Here is a 23,472-nt window from a genome sequence, read left to right on the forward strand (position 1 = left end):
CAAAAATCTCAGCTCTAGATGAGGCTTGTAAAGGATAAAATTAATGATTAGGAAAAAATTTGTATTCTTTGTAATCCAAGTTGAAAGTTGAAGTTTAAAAAAGTTTTGAGAATGTATCCTCAGCTCTTCAATCTCCTGCACTGGTGATCATTAGAGTAATATTGACATGTTAGTGACCTCAAAACATCTAATTTTGTAAAATGGCACATTAACAATCATCTGCACTTTGCATTCAGCAGGAATTATAACTGGATGCATGTGCCTTTACCTTTTGCCTTATCTTTGTCATATTTACATCTTTTGAAAATAAATCTGATTGCGGATTTATATGAAGATGCTTGTAGAAGTCTGTCTAAAATAAGAGAAAGGGAATTGGGGAATTCAGTGGCCTAAAGAAATGTAACCATTCAAACTCTCTTCCGTAGTGGCACACTGGGCGGACTTAGTGTCAGGCAACCTTGTTTTGACTGACTTCACAAAGTAGTAGCAGGAAAGGCACATCCCAGTAATGAAAGCTCATGACAAATTACAGTATGCTTAGTTCTCCGCAGACACTGAAATATTTACTTCAAGTGTAACTTGCCATGGAGTTTGGGAGGACTGATGGTGGTATGTTAGCTTAACATGTGCAACAGGAAAATGTATTTTTGATTTACTTAAGAATTTCACCACTTGCCATATGTGGATAGTAAAATGTCGCTAAAATATTATACTTATTTCTAAATTAAAATATATAATTATTTAACTATGAGCCTTTTCCTTTTTTTGCAGATGAAGCAATTTCTTGGGTAGTGAATACTCTTGAAGATTTTAGGTGTTTTATTGGAAAACACTTTTCATCATTCCTATAAATATGTTTTCAATGGACATAATAAAACTAGAGTTGTCAGGGTTATTTTTATTTTTTTATTGCAGTAATAGAGGTTTACATCATAAAATTTTGAGTATGAGATTCCCCCTTTTAATGCTGTTAACATAGTGCAGCTGCCACCAAAGCACCCACAGTCCATCACTATGGTCTAGTTAAAAAGGGCCACAAGGCTGCCACTGACATGGGGCATAAATTGGTTGAAGGGCTGAGGAACATGCAGTCGGTTGCCAAGCCCAGTGGCTCCTGTGGCAGAAGCTCAGGAATGAGTGTCATCCCTGTCCCTGGATTCCCTGTGTGCACAGCCAAGGAGCCTGCCCAGGCCTCACTGTAGGTCATGTCTGAATATTGCAGGCCAGTGTTTAACCTTTGGATATGGACTCTAAAATGGATCAAGCTAATTGGTTTTAACTACTCCAATTAGTCAGGATGGTAACTAGTAAATCAGGCTTGACAGGCAGGGGATATAAGAGAGATTCCAGAGGGTTATGACTCATTTAAACTTTGGGATTCAGACTCATCAGGACGTTCTCCTGGAGAAAGCTTCTTGGACAGACTTGTCCAGACATCCGGGAAGCAGCCCAACTGCTTCTTCTGCTTCAGGCCCTGCCTCCAACATCACTGACTGCCGGCACCATTAGCCTGTGGTGGTGGGCCTGGGTCTGTTCTCTCTTGGAGCTGTCTCACTAGTCCTGTGCTCTGGCAACGTGGGCTCTGCTGAGCTGTGTCCAGCTACCTCTCAGAACTGCTACCATTTGTGATTCTCCAGCAGCCTCCTGGTGCTATGGCCTCTGGAACTGTCTGGTCTGGTGTCTGATGCTGGCCAGCCAGCCTTTCGGTGGTGTTCCTGGCTGCTGTAGTGCCACCTCAGTGGCCTGCACCTCTGGCTGCCACCTTGAGTTGAAATTTGGCCCCATGTCCAGGCCCTCTTGGAAGGGATGGCACCATCTTGCATGAGTGAACTTTGTTTTGGACGACTAGATACTGTGGGCACTATCTGGGCTGAGCAGCCGGTCACTTGTGACCTTAGAAACTCCTTTCACAATCCCACAAGTGAGAACTCACAAAGTGACCTGCCTGCCAGCCTTGGCACTGTCTTTGGCACTGTTTTAATCACAGTCCTTTGAACACTGTTTTACATTTTATCTCTCCACACTGACACTGACAAAGATCATTTTCAATTTATCCCAGTGATTTGAAGTCAACAGATTCTTTATACAAAATCATACTAAGTGATAATTCTAAATAACTGTATTTCTTAAACACATTCTATGCCGTGGACTCTCACTTTATCTTCTCACATAATCCTTTCAGCAAGTATATTATGCTGAGAACTATTTCTATCTTATTTATATATTTGACTACTTGTATACTTTATTCTATGTTCTTGTTAGAATAGAAAATGGAGGTTCAGCAATTTTAACTAATTTGCTTAAAATCATACTTGCAGTCACAATTGGAATGAAAATAAAGAACTCTGGGGCCTCCCCTGGTGTCGCAGCGGTTAAGCACTGGGTTGCGAAGCTGCCCTCAGCCGCTGCAGCTCAGGTTTGTTCCCTGGCCGCCAGCGAGGGTCCCACACAAAAAAAGGAACTTTGATCTCAAAATCTCCATTTTTCTAATGGTTATTATGATTCCAGAATTTAAATAAATACTGACAAAATTTTCGAAACTAGAACAATTAAGAAAATCTAAGTTTAAAATAATGTATAGCTGGGGCTGTTTCTAGAGTATATAAGTATTCAAAATAGAAAATTAAATTTTTGATTATGCTATGCAGTGGTAGATTTAATGTTAGGTCTTCTAGAGAAAACTTACTAAGTATATTTGTCAGACATTAGCTTTTATAAGAAACTGCTTTGTAAAACATTATTAAATGAAAGGACTATTTAGATTAAAGTAAAGCTAAAGATGATTTATTAGTTCCCTTATTTTGACATTTGAATGTAAGACCCAAAGAGATTGCAGCCTGGCTGAAGCAGACAAATATATAATGGAAAAGCAAAGACTATAATCTTGTTCCTTCCTCCAAATCAGTTATTTTTGCAAATGAAAGTTAAAATTATATTTAATACTCTAATAATTTATATATTTAGAACCCAGCACCTCAAAATATTTTGCACCTGACTCAACTATACTGTGTTCCACTACAATGTTAAAGGTATTTAACTCTTCAAAATATGGTTCTTCCTTCCCTTGCTATTGCTTTTTAAAAATCCATCATCACTTTTCAGTCATACAGTTTATTCCTATATCAGCCTTGTGAACAACTAACCTTTTCTTCAAACACATATTTTATATGACATGATTCATTGTCTGTGATGTCTTCTCACATATTATTTATCTCATTTTCCTTTATGCTCTTAAGTGTGACCCTAGATTTTTGTTTATCTTTTTAGTTACACTCAAATACTTACTGTTCTTTGTACGTCTCTTAAAATATAATCAATGACTACTCTTTTTATATGTCCTATTACCACTAAAATTGTACTTTGGACATTAAAAATTGCAATTTATTAGTTTATTTCAAATAGATTTGCTCTATATTATAGCACCTGATATATCAGTCTGATAAAGTATATATTGTATAAATCAGTTGAAGAAAATCAAATCATGATTGAGAAACTAAAGATATCATGCTTAGAATTACATAGAATTATTTTGCTTTATGACTTGGTGTCTTTAATCTTTTAATGTTTCAGCTTTGTTTGTTTTTAATTTGAGGAATTTTTGTTATGCTCCGGAGGCATAGGAATTATGAAGTAATACACTTGTAAAATATAAAGTACATTTAGAGAATAAATGTTATTTTATCAAGTTATGAGATAGCAGGATGTAAGTTTTTGGATAAAATTAATTTACTGTGTTATCTGACTGTATGTACTTAAAAGAAATCTTTGACATGTTGATCAGATTAAATTGATTTTATCTTTGCTGAAACTTAAGTTCAGCATTAGTCATGGATGATTACTGTCAAAAAAGGATATGTTCTTGCTATTCATTTACATAATATGAGCTTTCTTTTGGATTGCATATGAATTAATTAAATTCCCTTTAATTGTAGCAGCTACATGCAACACACAGCTTCTAACTAGTGTAAAATAGTTTGTTAACTTCTCAAAAATGGCCAATATTCTAATACTCTAAACTGGAGTACAGGCTTTAAGAGAAAAAAAAATTAAGAGGGAGTGTCTGAGAAAGATACATATCAAGCTAGATATATCAGAAATGACCTAATTTATTGTAGATCATTTCTTCTTCTCCAAAAGGGAAATTGTACTGATTCAATTAGTGACCTCGGTTTGTTACTAAAATATAAAATGGTTAGATGGCAAGCTTGAAACATTTTTTAATAATGAAAAAATATATGTTTTGATAAATCTTAGGCTCCTTCTAGCAGGGATAGTAGGATAGTAAAGAAAGTATAAGGTTTACAATTATAAAAAATACAAATTTGTGAGTCAAATTCCTGTGTTAATGGTCATTCCAATTGGACCCTTAAATCAACAAAGAGCACGTATATTGGCATAAGGAAAAGAAATAAATTTCCAAACTGGTTAGTTATCATTTTATATTATAGTTTCTGTATTTTTGTATCTTTTATTTTAGATTTATTTTCTTTTGCATACAAGAACAGGGGTACAGGCCAGTTGCGCGGGAGGGTGAGAGGATTCACCAGAGACAGAGTGGGGAGCAGAACACGCAGATCTACTGAAATTCACAGCTGAGGGGAGCAACAGTGGGGGGACACATTAGAGGTCTGCTGCACCATGTGGGTAGCTCCCTGGCCAGAATCAAACTTGTGCTGCAGTGGGTGTAGACAGCTTCACACGTTGCATCTTAACCCCTTGCACCACCAGGGAGGCCCAGTTTTGTATCTTAATTATAAGCAAAGAATTCTGTAAGTCAAAGATTCTTTTGTGTGATCTTAGAATGACAATACCAGCATCACCTGGAAACTTTGAAATATAAAATTTTGAGCTATACTTTAGATCTACTGAATCAGAAATTAAGTAGATTGGAGGCAGAATATGTTTTGACAACTTCTTAGGCTATTCAGATACATGCCAAACTTCAAGAACTGATGCATTAATTTTCCAAACTTTACTAAAATATATCAATAAGTTATCATATATTTATAATAGCACTACATATTGTTAGATAAATTGTATTGTCTTTCTAATGAATTAGAAAGTCTTTTGGGTTTTCTTTTTTTTAATTTTATGGACTGCTTTCTCAACTCAATTGGAGTGTAGTATCAAAAAATACAAATATTTAGATTAGTTTCACTTTAAAATTCTTACAAAAATAAATGCTATTTTTTAATTACAAGATGAGAGTGTTGGTGTTTTTGTTGATTTTAGTAGTGCTAAATTCTACTTGGAAGCATGCATGTATATGAAAGGTACTATATGAATATCATATAGTATTGGATTGATATCCAATTGGATAATTTACATCATCTTTCACTTGTATATGCTTGTCCTTGTGAAAATTACTTTCTAAGCTATAGTAATAGTATCAGTAATAATAATGCTCTGTATTCTTAATTATTATGCCATTATGTAGAGAAATGGTTTTAAATGAAAAATCTGAAAATATTCACTAAGACATTTACTGTAAATGTATAACCTCTGAAATTTTTCCTTTTTATTGAAATGTAACATAAAGGTCTTACTCATAGTAAATATATATACATACACATGCATGTATATACACATATAGCTTTTTATATATGTTGCTATTATGTATCCATATCTCCATCTCTCTCTTATTGTGTACACTCAGTTTGATGGCACTTTTTTTACTTTCCACACACATAAAGTTCTGGAAAGACAAAAGTCCATCTGCTATCAAAAGCATAGGGGTCAGAATATATGATAATCAAACCATCCTACTGTAAATCTTATACTTGTACAGTGATATGTATATTAATTGCTTATCAATAAAATTGGTAAAGAAAAAAAAGCATAGGTATTGAAGTTGCTTAGTTTGGTTTCAGTGCAAGACTATTGGGTCCAGTATGTTTTTTGGATGCTATTGGAGTTTGTTACATTGAATAAGTACCAAAAAGTTGAATTATTCATGATTTGTTCATTTAGTCCTGGAATACGACAGTAATTGTCTAGTGGCAAAGATTAAAACAAGAAAGGATAGTTGTGAGAATCAACAAAAACTATGAACCAGAGACACTTTTTGGGGGGTGGGGGGCGGGAGGGGAGGGATTGGGGTCAGAATGGGGGGATTGCAATTGTATGGGGAATATAAAAAAAATAGATAAGTACCTGAAAAAAAAAGTTTTCAAGATACTATCTTTCATTCCTATCTCCTATTACTACTTTATATACATGTTTCCTTTTTCCTATCCAGAATTCTGTTAGTATAAACTATTGCATTTATTAAACATCAACTATGTGCCAGAGATACATTTAATGTTTTGTACGACTCTAGGAGATGGTCTATACCATATACCATTATCCTTATATTATGGATAGAATAGTTTGACATAAAAAACTTGATTTATCTAAGAGCATATAGCTGACAAGTGGTAGAGCTGAGCCCTGAGCTTGTCAGTTTAAATTCAGAGAACTTGTCCTTAAGGACCACATTATTCAATGGGGAGGGATAAGAGAGTTCAAGCTGAAGAGGATAAAGGAGGAAAAATGTTGAGGTTTTTGAAAACATTCATCTGCAGTTTTGATATAATCACTTCTCTACTGAGAACAAAGCTTATGCTATATATCTGTTTGTCTTTTTATTTTTATATGAAATTTGTCATGCATATATGTGTTATTGGCACATATGCATTCAACTGATTTTATGTTATTTATTTTTAGGGTTCCTGATACAGGATGGCCCTTTGGGATCTTGTGAAAATAAATACTGTGGTTTGGGAAGGCATTGTGTTATCAGCAGAGAGACCGGTCAGGCAGAATGTGTATGCATGGACCATTGCAAACCACACTACAAACCTGTGTGTGGCTCTGATGGAGAATTCTATGAAAACCACTGTGAAGTGCACAGAGCTGCTTGCCTGAAAAAACAAAAGATTACCATTGTCCACAATGAAGACTGCTTCTTTAAAGGTAAGCACAGGGTGAACCTCAAGTATCACCCTCCCTGTTTTTTTTTTCCCAACAAGTGCATTTCAGTCTAACTCTAGCATGATTTTATGTCAGCAAAGTGCCCAAAAAGGGAATAGTAAAAAGGTGGACTTCATTACGCCAATAAGCAGCAAGGGTATATAAATTTACATTGATAGATTCCTGGTATTCATTTATGGGAATAAAGTTGGCCAATACATGACTCAAAATTTAATATAGCTCACAGTATTGCACCATATGGCTTCTCAATCTAGCATTATCTTAGGGACACAGGGTGTCCAATTCAGTCAATAGGCGAAATCCATTCAGAGACTATCACCTGGAGTGGAACTAAGGGAATAGTTGAATGCCAAGCCATGCTGTGATAAAATCTCATTTCTTCTTGAATAAGAACAATGCTTTTAATTTGCACTGCATCATTCAAATTATGAATGAGTGCCCACAGAAATGACTATAAAGGACTCATGCTAAACTCAGTGAGTAATCTCAGATGACAACAATTTGAAAATGAAAAATATCAGTATTCACTTTTATAGTGCTTGAAATCGCTATTGTGGAAATGTATTGCTCTATTAGTAAATTGACAAATTATTTTAAAGTGCTATATAAAAAACTTTAATACATTTTTTATAAATATATTTGCTGTTTGTCTGTTTATAATGGTGGGGATATTTTCTTATTAATAAATATAAGCCAAGTTGAAATTCTAAAGTGTTAAATATGTAGAACTTCCATCATTCAAAGAGGGCAGTGATGAACCTGATTTTCTGATCTTCGATGGGTTCCATGTTCCTCTTGTTTAGAATGGTTCTGAAATATATATACTCTTGAAAACATGTTTGATATTTTAATTCTTAGCTTAAGGCTATGGTCACAATATAATGCTACTAAATTTTATTTATTCACTTGAAAGATAAAATAACTTAAATTTTTCAAGCTTAGTAGAATAAAATATTTCCTATGTAATAAAATTGATTCACACAACTTTTCAAATGACGTAAGATGCAATGTTCTGTAGTCATTGTGGCTACTGGAAGTCCTTTGATAAAATTGGATTAAAATTACAAAATTATTCCCTTACCATAGTGAACTATATGTACCTGAAAACATGTACAGATAATTTCATATTAGACTCTTCTTTACACAAGGAATACCAGTGTTTTGTTTCAAGTTCAGTTTATTCCCCACTTCTATCGAATCTACTCTACAAGTAATGAATCTATTAATGTTGCATTTAAAGCTTATTAAAGAGCATGTATTTCTGTCACTTTGATCTGAACTAGCACATTGGGATTTTTTGCTATTACAGACATGTATGATATCATGAAACTATCATAAAACTATGTACTAGTAATCAAACACACACAAACATATATTATATATAATAAACACACACCAACACATATGTTTAACACACACACACATATATATATATATTTGTGTGTCAGTCATTTACACATATGTATCACTTAGGGTGTATATTTTCACGCCTCCATATGTGTACACACTATACTCACCTTCCATCAAAATCTCATGACAATGCCTTATTCCTTTCTTCCCCTATTCCTTTTCTTTCTCTTCCCTGTTCTCTCTGGTAAGCAGTACATTTATTTCAGAGTCTAAGAATTATTTTTGTTATTCTTTCTTGGTTATTTGGTTATATTCTACAAATAAGTGAAACCATCCTGTAAATTTCAATTTATGACTTATTTCACTTAGCATAAGCATCTCAAGATCCATCCATTTTGTTCTAAAAGGCGCTAATTCATCTTTTTTAAATAAATGAGTAGTATTCCCTTGAGTATAGATTCCATAAATTCTTTACCCAGTCACCTGTCTTTGGGTATTTAGGTTGGTTCCCTGACTTGTCTATTGTGGATGATGATGTTATGAATATAGTAATGCAAAAATATTTCCATATTACCGTTTACATCTTATTTGGGTTACTACCTAGCAGTGATGTTGCAGAATCACCTGGTATTTCCCTTTTTATTTTTTTTACAATATCTCCAGACTATTTTCCATTGACACTGTAGCAAATTACATCCCTACCACCAGTGGATGAGGTTTCCTTTTTACCCACATTTTTACCAACTTAAAATCATGTTGCCAAACTGAGGTATTGTCAAGTCGACATCCATCAATATGAAAACATGTAAATTGGATGTTATGTAGGAAAAAATGTCTGGCATATTTACTGTTCTACTTTATTGCTGGATGCTTTGGCATAATGTAACTTAACATATAAATCAGCATGGACATAGATGAATTGGTTAAAGCCAAGAATGTTGTCTTCCTTATGAGTACTCCATAAAACAATGGTTTGAAAACTTGTTTTTCATACTTACACTAAGTGTATTTATTAGAACTAAAATTGTTTCCAAATACTTTCTTATTATTACAATATTAAGATTCCACTTAAATTATCTGGTTAGTTACCAAATGTTAGACCACATCCTTGATTTCCAAATTATGAGTCCTATCTTTGCTTGTTTATTTTGGTATTTTACCTAACAGATGTATGACACATATAATTTCAGCAGAAAGTGAATAGTGTAGAACAAAACAGTCATGTATCTCCTGTCTTGTTGGATGGTAATTAGCAAAGTTTTGGACATAAAAGAAGGTGCTATTTAACTGAATACCTAATATTGCTCTTCTGGCTAAAATTAAGTTTTTGTGGTTGTGAATTGCAATTTTGCCTTGAAGTTATTTCCTACTCCCACATCCTTCCCCCAAAGTGCTCTGGAACTGCTGTAACTCATGTCATTATTTCTAACAAGGTATAGATTCTTCTCATCCTGACACCAGGTCAGTGTGTCATATACAACAGAAGTTACTTACTCAGAGTGCAGATGTAAACGGAAGTAAGAAACTCAAGATATAACCTATGTCAAAATGAATAGGGAATTAAACCTTTTATGAGAAAGTCAATTGAACAGATCCTTTTGTCATTTACTGTGCTAAGAATAAAACTGCCATAAAGGCAAATGTTCTGTGCACTTAAATGTGCTTCACAAACAATAACAACTTGGGAATTATGTTTTTTTATGGCTGTATGTGTGCAATTTGAGTGAGATCTAACATGGTTTTCTATTTGGGGGATATCATCTGGAGAGATATTCATATTCCATTCTTTTAATTGGTTCTTTTTTATCTGGCTTTTTAAAAATGAGATTTGTAAAAATTAAGCTGCCAATGATATTTTAAAATATATTAGTAAATGCCATGTGCTAATGTGCATATGATTTAGATTGTTTTTTTTTTCTTGAAAGGGCACACTTGAAAGTTATTATTTTGTTTGAAAAGTCTTTTATTCCATTTCATGAAAAACAACCTTCTACTATATACTAACTTTGGAAATACACAAATGTTTATTTTCTTTAGCGAGGGCTATTTGTTTTTTAGTCCGTACTAGCCAAATGTAACTGCAGATTGGTGGTAAAATTATTAACTTGTAAACTGTAAAAGCTCATTAACTCTTCAGGGGTCATAGTATAGATACTCAAAAGTTGCAGTTTGTTCACCTGAATATATTCAGAATACGCCATCAAAACCAATTTGATTAATTCCCTAAATTTCCATAGATCTGTATTAAAATATTCTGAATCTGGTGATTTGAAATCAACGGAGTTGTCTAAAATTAAAAAAATATATATTTCATAGTTAACCAAAGTTAAGGTGATAGTTTTCTTTCCATTTTTGTCTCTAATCAGTGTGAAGTATGGAAACCTATGCATTATATTCACATATATGTGTATAATTTTATAATATATATTACCAGAATAGGTGAATTCTCTCTCCCTCCCGCATGCTTCTGACTGTACCCAGTGCTTGTATAAATAAATAAATAAATAAATAAATCTTAAAAAAATATATATATATTTAAAAAATATATATTACCAGAATAGGTGTACGAGAGAGTGAGAATATCAGTATTATTTACTTCAAAAAACTTCCACAAATATTATATATAATTAATCTATCATATTAACAAAGCAATGTACTATAGAGAAGGAAACAAGTCTACGATGCTAAAAATGACCTGCAACATTCACACAGTGACTACTAGCACAGACACCAAACAAAGGTTTTGGCTACTTTTTAAGCACAGGTGTGTTCCAAATAGATTTGCTAAAGTTTATAGTACCATAATATTTATTTGCTGACAATTGAAAAAAATATTTTCCATTGTAATTTCCATGTATGTAAACTGACATCTTTTTAAAAACAATCTTGGTCACTATAATATTTATAAAGACTGAATAATTTACTTAACACAATTCTTGGTCAGTAGACGAACACAGGAACAGCTGATTACTGGGTATATGAGTAGAAATTAAATAAGTGAACATTTGATTCCAATTAATTTTTAATTTGATTTGGTAATAACAAGTGTATTTTCTTTTACATGTACATTCAGTTATAATCTTGTATCCAAAAACTCTAGTCAAATTATTACTGACACTGTATTTTCCAGTTTATGATATGGTAAGTTTTCAGGTTGTAGATATACTACTTTAAAAAAGTAACTACCAGAAATTTAGAAATAGATCCATTTTTTTTTTCTTTTTATATTGAGGCACCATGGCTTTACAACATTGTATATATTTCAGAGGTTCAGATTCATTCCTCTCTATTGACTGACATTTGAAAATCTATCTGATGTATTTGAGATTAATTTCACTTGCCTTATACTATATGACAATATCTGTTAAATCTATGCAATATTATTTATTCTCTTAATTCCCTTCTCCCCCAAGCTGTGGAGATTAAGTGAGTTTAAGGAGCCCTTTTATTTCTCCTCCAGTTTTCCCATTTGTGACATACAGGAAATTTAACCTTTAAATACATGGATAATCTTATCTTGTTTTGTGTATTTTCATGTTATATTATTTATTCAGTTTCAAATTATAGAATACATACTTCAGTTTAATTTTTCTTTCATCTTTTTATGGGTACGTAAATATTCTATTAATTATTATCAATGAAGTATTCAATAGTGACAGAAAAAAAGAATATTTTACTAATACAAATAAGGTTTCCCTATCTTGAGGTTGTTAAATTTGTATTTTTTTAACAAGTAGGGAAAATGCCATTTATGAAGTTTTATATTAGTCAGGAATTCAAGGGAGCATTTGTACAGGTGGTATATTTAGGGGGGTTAAATTATGTTAATAAACAGACAAGCCAAGGGATTTGTAGCTGAGATAAAATAAGAAAAAATGATTATTTGGAAGCATACAGAGCTGAAAAGTCTACTGTACTTCAAACTTCACCAGTTAGGAAGTAAAGGAAGAATAAGCAAGGAGAGAAACATATTGTCACCAGTGAAAATTACTGCATATAGCTTCATGTTTTACCTAATATGTCTATATTTACATACATTTCATTATGTCATATGTTTTTAAATAATTTGCTCTGAATAATTTTGGAGTATAGATTGGCTTAGTCATTGTGTACATTTCCATAGTTGTTAGTATTTAATTCACATTTTAAAACATTTTTCTAAGAAAGGAAGAAAATGTTATTAAAATTGAGAAAGATGTATGAACATTTGATGACTCTAATTGAGCATTGGTATAATTAACTAAAAAGAACAATATTATAGGGCCTCCCCTGGTGGCGCAGTGGTTTAGTGCTGGGCTGCGCGGCTGCCCGCAGCCTCTGCAGCGCCAGTTCATTCCCGGCCGCCGGCGAGGGTCCCACCAAAAAAAAAAAACAAACAAACAAAAAAAAAACCACAATATTATATATGCTTGATTAATTTTATAAATGCTCAAAATGCTAAATGCTTGTCAAAGGGTTTCAGATAATAATTCATATAAAGTATCCACAAGAATAAAATATATGTACAGGTATGAATTGAATTAGGAAATATTTTTTAAACTTTTTACTGGCATTCATTGGCACCTTTATCATTTGGCAAACTGACACAATAATTACTTTTGCCATCTGGGTGGTGATGAATAACCAATTAATTTTGGTCAATTAATGACCAAAGATGCTTTTTTTCTCATTGCTGGGAAATCTTATGATATTAGGTGAAATTGCATCTATCCCTGATATTCAGGGGCATTGAAGTATAAATAAACTTATCTATATGTTGTTTAAGTAAAAGATTTTCTATGTAGGATATATGTGTCATATTATATCCAATCATTATTTATGGGCATTAGCTTTTTCCTTTTGCAGTTTACTATTACTGAGTATGTTGTCCAAATTAAAGCTGTGAAACATATTCAGCAAGAAATGAAATGATCAAATTTAAAAAATCCGCAACAAGGAAGTTAGAATTCAGAAGGAATATGTGGAAAACTAATTTCATCTTCTCATCATGAATATCAACTCCTGCAACTTTGAAAATACTGTATGTGTTTTAATAAGAAAGGTGATATCCCTTTATAAGAATTCACATCTTTAGCCTTATCAAGTTCACTCTAGCAATGTCTAAGATACTGGATACTCACTTGAATTTCAGAGAAGAGAGTGTATCAATAAAAGTGTAATGATCAGTCATGATACCCTGAAACCAATATATTAATGTATACATATAAAAGCCCAAAGAATGTGATATAGTGGATGTATAGTGTATGGAAATAATGCTTAATTTATACTTGATAAATACTAATATACTCAATATCACCTGCACTTTTAGTGAAATATAAAAGAACATGTAGGTTGGTATGGGGTGTGATTTCCAGTATTCAGAACATAACTATGTCATTTAGCTGTGATGACAGTCTACAAAACATAAGGGTGGGATTTGGAAGTTTAATTGCATTTATGTCATAATTACTTTCAAATTCTAGTGAAAAATATGCTTGAATAATACAGAACATGTTTAGGTCTTTAAACATTTTAACAAGTGGAAACATTTACATGACACATTGGCAAAATTTCCATAGCTCAGACACAGCTAGTATATGACATAGCAACAGCTTTGTTCATTAATTCCATAGTAAACAGCCACACCAACTCTTGTATAAATTTGTCACTGCAGCATCTAAATCTACTAGAAGCAAAAGGCATAGCAGTGAGTTTCAGTTAAATATATCTTTAAAAATTTAAAGAAAGATTGTCATGCCCTTTCTATGTAATTATCATTATTTCAACATCAGAATACTACACAAAATAAATAATTTAATTAATAAAAATCCTATCTAGATAGTCAGACAATATCTTACAAGCAGTAGGGAGCGGAAGGTTGCTTTATTTAGCTTCAAGTTACCCAAAATATTTATAAAATTTGAAAAGCTATGTTACTCAGAGTCGAAGCTTATTTGCACCCTATTTCCATCCCCAGCCCTTCACACAGCTGGCCCAAACACAGGACATTCTATTGCTCTTTGAACTTTGAAAGCAGTGACCCTGGCTGAAATAATTCATTACACTATAGATGAGGCCACGATGTCATCCCAATCTCCTGATACTTTCTTAAGAAAAGCTCAGGAGGACCAAACTATTAAGTGCATAAAAATCAACCACTGCCCCATCTTTATTTCCTATCAAAGTAGTGTGATTGGATCCATTTGACCCACAACCTTTCGCTGTTTCAAAAATGCATCTTGTTTTCACCATACCAGTTAATATGAATCCTTGTCTTTCTTCACTGTTAATGTCATTTTCCTATTGTAGATGTTGATGCATTTCCCTTATCTAACCACCTATTACTAGTAATAAAGGAAATGATGGTTATTATTAGTGGTATCTGTGAACCTTCTTAGGATTTATCTCTTTCTGGTTTTATGTATTTTTCTTGGGATTCTCACATATACCTTTTCCTTAGCTTTAACATGTATAGTAACATTAGTGATATTTACTTCCCCAGATATAAAGATTGGCATTCCTATTATACTAATATCCCTCAATACCTGACTGGCTGAGAGGCCACAGTGACTTTAACATAAAATAAAATAGTTAATGGGCCTCCCCCAGTGGCGCAGCGGTTGAGCACTGGGCTACGAAGCTGCCGCAGCCTCTGCAGCGCCGGTTCAATACCCCGCCTCCGGCGAGGGTCCCACATGGCACGCAAACCTCTCCTGCTGTGCCTGCTGCTCCCCTCAGCAGTGTTTTTGGCCCATCTGCCAGTTCTGCTCTCTGCTCTGGCTCTGGCGGATCCTCTCACCCTCTTGCGCTTCTGACTGTACCCAGTGCTTTTATAAATAAATAAATATTTAAAATAAAATAAAATAAAATAGTTAATGAATACTAATACCAATGTTAATAACATTATTAGTCAAATTATCATTATTTTAACATTTTCCTTCATTTAGTAAAAATGTTTGTGTATTTTGTGGTGCCTTTGTGTTTTTTTGTTTTGTTTTACTAGGAATTACATATAAGCAATTTATATGACCTTAGTAGTTTTTGCTGAATACCACATACCCTTACTCCTTAAAAAATAGAGTTTTGTATAGATTAAATACTATCAGTATTATTTTGTATAAATTTAATAAGCTTTATAATAAAGCTTCAATAAAAAGAAATTATAATAATAAAGCTTCAGGAAAAAGGGATGGAGTATTTTAAATTATTTACATTCAGCATTAATCAATAATGGATTAAATTTTGAGAAAATAAATTTCTAATTAAATTTTTATATCCTAAAACACTTGAATAAATTAAATTGTGAGCCTCTTCAAAAAATGAAGCTTAACTGTGTTTTTAAGACACAAAATCATTGCATTCATGTGATTTCATGCACCTGTGATTTCATGCTAAGATTGGAATTTAAGTGCTGAGGCTGAATTTGTGACAGAATTTATCAGAATTTTGTTTACTGATGAATCTCTAAGTTATCAAGACTGGAAATCCTAATAGAAGATGAGAAAAAAATGTATTCTTTAAACTTTTAGGATTTCAGTTTATAGAAAAACATAAAATTATTTTCACATAGGACTTTTATAATCTGTTTTAAGATATGCAAGGGATGTTCATTTTTCTGATTTGCCCTCACTGATTCTAGTAGTGCTGCTCTTCTTAATAAACTGCTCTTCTTAACTTTGTCTTTCACCTTCTATTTCCTTTACATGATTGAAGGAAGGACTAAAAACTTGTAAGATGAAGGATGGACTCAGTAACAGCAGAGGTTTGGGTGGCTGAGAACAAAAAGTGTTGAATTTCAGTTAATTAGTGTTTAGTCTATGCATCTAATGCATTTGGGAAAAGAAGACTTCTTCCTTACTAGTGGTAGGTGGTTAGGTAAGGGAAATGCATCAACATTCAGGATAGGAAAGTGACAGTAATAGTGAAGAAAGACAAGGATTCAGATTAAGTGGTATGATGAAAACAAGACACAGTTTTGAAATAGCTAAATGTTGTGGGTCAAATGGATACAATCAACTAATTTGATAGGATGTAAAGATGGAGTAGAAGTTGATTTTTATGCACTTAATAGTTTGGTCCTCCTAAGCTTTTCTTGAGAAAGTTTCAGGAGGTAGGGTTATTAAATGTATTTGACATCATGGCCTTTTCTATAGGCCTCATCTTATTATGCTTTGGGAAAACTTCATATTATTTCCTCAAGAGGAACTTGTTACCTAAACTAAACCCCCCCAAAATGTTCCACACACACAAAAAAAATGACGTCTAATTTAGGGGAAGACCAATATGTCTTTAGCAATTAAACTATTTGGATTTTGATGCAAATTTTTGGAAATGTCTTGAGATATTATACCGAAGATCAATGTCATATGCTGGCAATTGTTAAAAATACCTGCTTTCCTAAATTTCAAAAGTAGTTATAATCATGATATTTTAATAAGCTATACTCAAAAGTGGGTGGGGAATAAATGAAAGGATGGTATCACATAATCATATAAATAATGAAGAATAAAACATGCATTTCTCATCTTTCTTATTTTTATGGAACAAATGTGCAGTGGTTTTTGAAGGGCCTAAAAGGAAGTCTTTTTAAATTATCTCTTCTTGGGCAGAAGGAAATGAAAACTTTATTTGAGTAGATCACTTGAGACCAGTCACATCAATAGTGTCTTTAAAATTTTGTTAAAAGTGATGACACAAGATGAGAAAAGGAATTTGTAGAAGGCTTAATAACCTGATCAAAAGAAAAAAAATGAATAAATTGCATGGGAAAAAATCTCAGAACTTGGGACTTGATATCCTGTAGGAATAACACCTATTAAAATATCACAATATATCTTGAAAAGGTGTTTAATATAGTCTACTGTCAACTCTCACTAAAGTGAGTATCCTGACATAGCTGATTAATTGGAACTCACCATTCAAACACCTAAAAGCAGTTATCAAAAACTTAATAGTGGACAAGCTAGCAAAAGGTAAGATGACAGATATAAGAGTGGCAAGGATTAAGTATATCCACAAGCCTTTGTCTTTGGGAAATTATTAAAATAGGATAAGATTTATACTTCAGTCCTTTCATACTTACTTTAAACAATAAGACTCAAATTCATTGAAAGTCAATAATAAAAGATAATCACACTTACATTCAAGTTTAACCCTGTTGCTATTATCTATTATTTAAATATTTGTATGTTACCTGGTCTGGTAGTTAAACATATTTTTTATTATAATTTTTTTATTGAGGTAAGATTGGTTTACAGCACTATATATGATTTGGACATATAGTTTCACATATCTTCAAATATGTGTTAGCATATCACAATCACCACCAAAGCACCCATAATGCTACACCATAGTCCATTGGGCCCCCTCCACCCTCATGTTAAACTAATTTTGCAGTGTATCTTTTTGGTTAGGTACAATCTTACAAAACGTCTTAAAATCTAGTAAATTATTATGTATGATTATATTTGGTAACAATATTAAGCTGGTAAGTATTTTAAGGAACTGAGAACAATTATTTATGTCAATTCTGACATGTAATGAAAGATGCCTAGATAAAGAAACTAAAGAAGAAAACAAAAAGATAAGATTGAGCATGCTTTACATATATGCTCATCTTTATTTGGGGTTTAATTTATATGAGCTCAATCCAACCCTAGATTTTACTAACTACAAATCCATTTGAAAGTTTAGAATGATATATATATATATATTATATATATATATAATATGAGAAATAAGATTGTTATTCTTCCTCTGAAAATACTCAAAATGAAATTTAAATACCAAAGTTCTCGGTCTCTCAGTCAAAACCCAGGAGGTTTCACATGATCTGCTAATGTCTGAATATCTTAGATATTCTCCTTTTTCACTCCTCCTAATCACTCACTCATTTGAGCCTTCATGTCCATTTTTATTGACACTAAAACAAGCAAACTCCTACCTAAGGCCCTTTCCTTCCCTGTGTTTGCACTACTGTTGATGCTTTTTCTCAGACCTACTCATGGTTTAGTCTTTCACTACGTTTACATCTCATATATCACATCCTCACAGGACAAGGTTTATAAAATAGCTTTCTGTATTTCTCTTCAAAATACTAACTTTTGCCAGAAACACTACTAGGGATATATGCCTTTTGTTTGAGGGCTGCCTTTCCTATTAAAATGTAAACTTGGGGCAGGAACATTGTCTTTCTTTAGACACTAAGGCTCAGAATCTAGTATTGAGCTACCTATTCAATAAATAATGAATGGATGAATGAATGAATGAATGAATGAAAGTCCAACACAGTGAACCTTATTGTAAACCATAGGCTTTAGTAGATAATAATGTATTGTGACAGCTCATTAAGGCAAGATATAAATTATATGGAGAAAGTATGAGTTGGTGGATACCTGAACCTTTTTGCCCTATGCACTCAATTTTCCTGTAGACATAAACGTTTCATAATATTAGTCTCTTAATTTAAAAAACAAGTTTTTGAAAAAAATAATTTAAAGGTATCTTGTCACAAAGAATTTAAGAATGGCAGTTGTCTGATATCTATATATATCTAGAATTATATCTACATGTGTGAAAATGTAATTTCTTTCAACTATATATATGCCACCAGACTATAAATTACTTAGTACTCCCTAATTACCTACTACTAATGAATTGAATTGAATGAAATATATAATTTATTCATAGGCAGTATGATCAATTTGAATTCAAAATGTTTGGAACTCAATGTACCGTGGTTGCACAACATCATGAGTGCCCCAGAGGTTAATCAAATATTATAATCAAAGACCTATAACATTAATACGTATCTACTCTTATGCAAAGATTTGCTTGTAATATATGTGAATGTAACCCTAATGGCCAAAGGAAAAAAAATCAATATATTTCAGACTGTATGATTGATTGATACTTTAACAGTAAAATTAGAAAGTATAGATTGTATATATATATATATAAAATAAAATTTTATATGCTCTAAAAAGGCCTTAATAAAAACACCACCTTTTAAACTGTTTATAATGCTTTTTCTTATGGAATTATGTAAATTCCTCATTACCTAATTAGAAAAATGTAATAGCTCTATCAGGTTTAAGATATAAAAGTTTCCTATTTTATCTGCTTCTGCAGTTGTAGCATTATTAGATGCAATCTCTATTTTATATATTATGATCATTAATACTTATTGAGAAATAAAAAAAAACTAATTCCTAACATTATATAAAACAAAATTGCAGATATGAACTTTTCCCAGTTGCATTAAGCTGCTTTAATAGTTAATACTGTATAATTTGGGTCTGTGTGGGGTGAAGTGGGAAACACTTCTCTAGCATTTAAATTAAAATTTTCATAAAGCATTATTACACTGGTGGAGGTCAGTTAAAGAAAGTATTACCTAGTAACCAAAGTTAGTATGAACATTTTAGGAAATAAGAGGATATTATCAACTCAAAGCAGAAGAAATTGCTAATATTCATCCACTATGTTATAATGTAATTTTTGCATTCTTCAGTCTATCATCATTATTATAATTATAGATTGAAATAGCTCAGGTAGTAAAAAAAAAAAAATGAAGGTACAAAAATGTCTCTCATTTCAGATAGTGTTTTTGAAGTTTAGCACAATTTAGAATTCAGAATTCAGAATTTAGAATTCAGAATTCAATCTTTGAAAAGATATCAAAATTTTAAAGCTAAATTGATACTTGATATATTAATTATGTAGACATATATAGATTCTGTATATCCACTGTATATTTTCATAACCATACATTTCCATTTCCATAATCATAGGTGCAGCAGGAAATTTACTTTCTTATGATTCAGGTGACAGTGCTGCATCTTTGATAAAGTCCAACATTGTCAAATGTCTAGATGAAAATGATATAGGAAAGGAAACAGCAGATATAGTCTGTATTTTTGTGGCTGGTGCACCAGAAAGTATAAGTTTCATGGAGTCCAGTATATTTGTTCTGAATTTCATCACTGCCACTTAGAAGCCAGTGGTCAATGAATAGGGCATGAAGAAACTATCATGACTTGGAAGAGTAATCCTAATGATTTTTGGTGAGGACTAAAGCGCGTACTGCGTAAACACCTTTATCACAGTGACTGGCACAGAGTTTAGTGTAGTAACTTTCTTGCAGTATTTTTTTGTATTATTTTTCTTGCAATACTATTTCTGCTTTAACATGACACACATAACATCACTGTGGATCTCCACTGTGTGGTGTATGGAATTCTTGGGCAACAATAAAAAAAATGTGTAAAATTCAGCTTAATATTCTCTAGTTGAAATAACTGGATTTAGAAGATATGCTTCTCAATATCTGTTCCTGATACTAACAATATGGTGAATCTTGCAACTTAATTTAACATGAGTTAAATGTGAATCGTAAATCTCACTTAAAAGCTGGTTCTAAACAAAAGGCATGTTAGTGGCTAGTTAGGTCAGTTGGTTAGAGTGTGATGCTGATAAATAAAAGGATGTGAAACCTAATAGTTTTTTGTTTTGTTTTGTTTTTAGTGCATATTTGAAAAATAGAACCGTAACAACAAATACCATTCTTATTGGTGCAGAAGTAAGGCCTTTTCTAATATAGTTTCAAAGCATAATAATTGAACGCAATATTGCTAAAAGGTGAAAAAAAAAGTGCACTACAGTCAGATTAAATCTGTTTTTTGTGCTTCTGCTGCCTATTAGCGGTGAGACCTTGGGCAAATTAGTCAAACATTCAAGTCTGAATTTTCTTGTCTGCAAAATGGAGATAATAACAGTACCTACCCCACCGATTTATTTATGCTGATTGAACACTAGAGTGTAACTCATGAAACACAGAACTTGTCACACACTCAGTACTTTGTAGATGTTAGCAGTCATTGTGATTGATTTCGCTAAGCATTGACTTTGGACAAATACTGTTAAAACCAGGAAAACTTTACTAAATAATGTGCATGTTGTTGGAGAAAACAATTTCCAGTCTTATAGAAGCTACCTGTAGAATGTAGGCTATAGTTTAAAGATGCACCTGACAAATTAATTTGTGTGTGTGTGTGTATGTTTGTCCAAGTAAGTACATTTTGTGGAAACATGTACCTTTGTCCACGTTGAAATAAATAATGTGTTTTTGGAGTTGATTAAACACCACCCTAAGATGGATGTTGGTGGTGGTCCTGTGTGAGGGAGAGCTAAGAAATCTTGTTTCTTAAGCCCAGACTGAGAGCTTTAGTGCAATGGAGAGGAAATGGTACTCTGGAGTCAGGTAGGCCTGACATTAATCTGTGCTCCACCTCTTACTGTGTGATTTTATGCAAACTCTCATACCAGACTTAAATTTCCTCATCCATAGTCATAATGTTGAGGTTGATGAATGGTAATATACTCTTCATGCAAAATGTTAAAAATTGAACTGTCTATCAGCCTCTAACTCAATATTTTTATAATACAATCTATAGAAATTGGATTTAAAATACCCATTTTTTTAAAAGATGGATGGGATTTAAGTTTTAAGATTCTCTTAGGAAGCCTATTATTAAATTGCGGAAGTAAAATCATTTTTACCCTCATCTGGAACATGATTAAAATATCTACGTACCCGGATTACTGAATCTTTAGGGAAAGGGAAAAAATGCCAATTTATAAAGCTTGCTGATGACAGTGTAGAGCACTGAAAATTCTTAAGGGTGAATTCTTAGGGATTACTGCTGATACCGCAAATCACTCAGCAGTATGCTGTGCTCATCTGTTCTGTTTTAATAGACCTTTTATGGCAACTTAGGAATTACCCTGTTAACAGAATGCAATAAATATCCTATATTCTGAAAGAGTTGTGAATTACCTGATAAGAAAACAAAAGTGTTGTCTGCTCTTTTTTTACTAGACAAAAGACATTCAGTGATTTTTTTTTTTCTCTTTCGCCTTTTAATTAGAAACAGTGTGAAAGTATTCTGATAATTCCAGTGTTTAGCTGTTAAGGATTATGTGATGACTTTAGCTTACATTGATGACAACATTAGAAAAATGAAGCAAAGCCATAATCAAAGAATTATGGTAAGATGACAAGTTTAAAATATTAGAATGGAATATAGGACTTGAAAACAATCTTTTCAGTGTTAAAAGCTAATTATGACTTAGAAGTTCCATTATCTGCCTTAAATTTAAAACAACTGCTAAATGGATCATTTCTTTGTTATTTAGCCATTTGAGCTTCTCTTTGATAAAGGTCCTTGCCATCCAAACGGAACATAAAGATTTTATTGGTCTCTAATGATGCCAACTACAGCTGTACAATCATCATTTTAGAGTCCAGGCTCTGTCTGCTCTTAGGTCTGCTGTTACTTGATCACAATTGCAGAAGTATCTTTAAGTGTATTTGCTTAACCAGATGGTAAATGGCTGTACAGGGATTACATCCATCTTTTTTACTGTATGACTAAGTGTTAAAACAGAAATTTCAGCTATTGTGGGAAAATGCAGAATTATATAACACTAAAAATAGCTTTTCTTTCTTTAGTTCAAGAAACAGAGATAAATGTATGCAACATGAGACTGAAATGTTGGATTTCACATTTTTATAATGCACACATATGTGAATATTTTAATAAAAACATAAGCATAAAATATTGCTATAGCATGCAATTCCTGCCATGTTTCAAAAGAAAGCTTTAAGAATTCAACTTTCTATGAGAAAGTAAAAACTATAATGGTGTCTATAGTAATGAGTGTGAACTGAGAAACATTAAAAATGTTTTTAAATATTTACAAACTTTAGTCTTTGTTTTTCAAAAAACATGTCTGTCTAATAGATGTATAGTATAGTAGGAATAAATGAATATATCTTGATTTTTCCTAATATTGGTAATCATCTTGAAGTCTAAGCTGGTGGTTGTTCAAATAATGGCATGATTGAAATGCAACATTGCAGTTTATAATCATATTGTCCTCAAGTGTAAGATATTTGAGAACAAGTATGTATCAGGTAAACAAATCCTAAATGGATCCATGAATATGAATAGCTAATATGAACTAGAAGTAAAACTTCACAGATTGTGGAAAATAGAATAATCAAATAATCATTTTTGATGGCAGAAACTTGTGTTGACGAGAAAGACTAATATCATAAGCCTCAAGAGTTGTTACAGCAGTAAGTAGGGAGCCAGTAGGAAAATGTGA

At 32.5% G+C, this 23,472-nt stretch overlaps 1 protein-coding gene across 3 annotated transcripts in view; it reads left to right on the top strand.

Annotated features, from left to right (window-relative positions):
* FSTL5 (follistatin like 5) overlaps window positions 1-23,472 on the top strand; it is a gene marked incomplete at both ends in the record, with an annotated part of 468,907 nt that overhangs the window by 136,593 nt on the left and 308,842 nt on the right. For all 3 annotated transcript variants that reach the window (XM_084246222.1, XM_084246223.1, XM_084246224.1), the window contains one exon: window positions 6,706-6,954. In XM_084246222.1, the coding sequence (XP_084102348.1) occupies window positions 6,706-6,954 (249 nt within the window). The remainder of the gene's footprint in view (window positions 1-6,705; window positions 6,955-23,472) is intronic.

The sequence above is a fragment of the Talpa europaea genome, assembly GCF_964194135.1.
Source record: "Talpa europaea genome assembly, chromosome: 10".
NCBI lineage: Eukaryota > Metazoa > Chordata > Mammalia > Eulipotyphla > Talpidae > Talpa > Talpa europaea.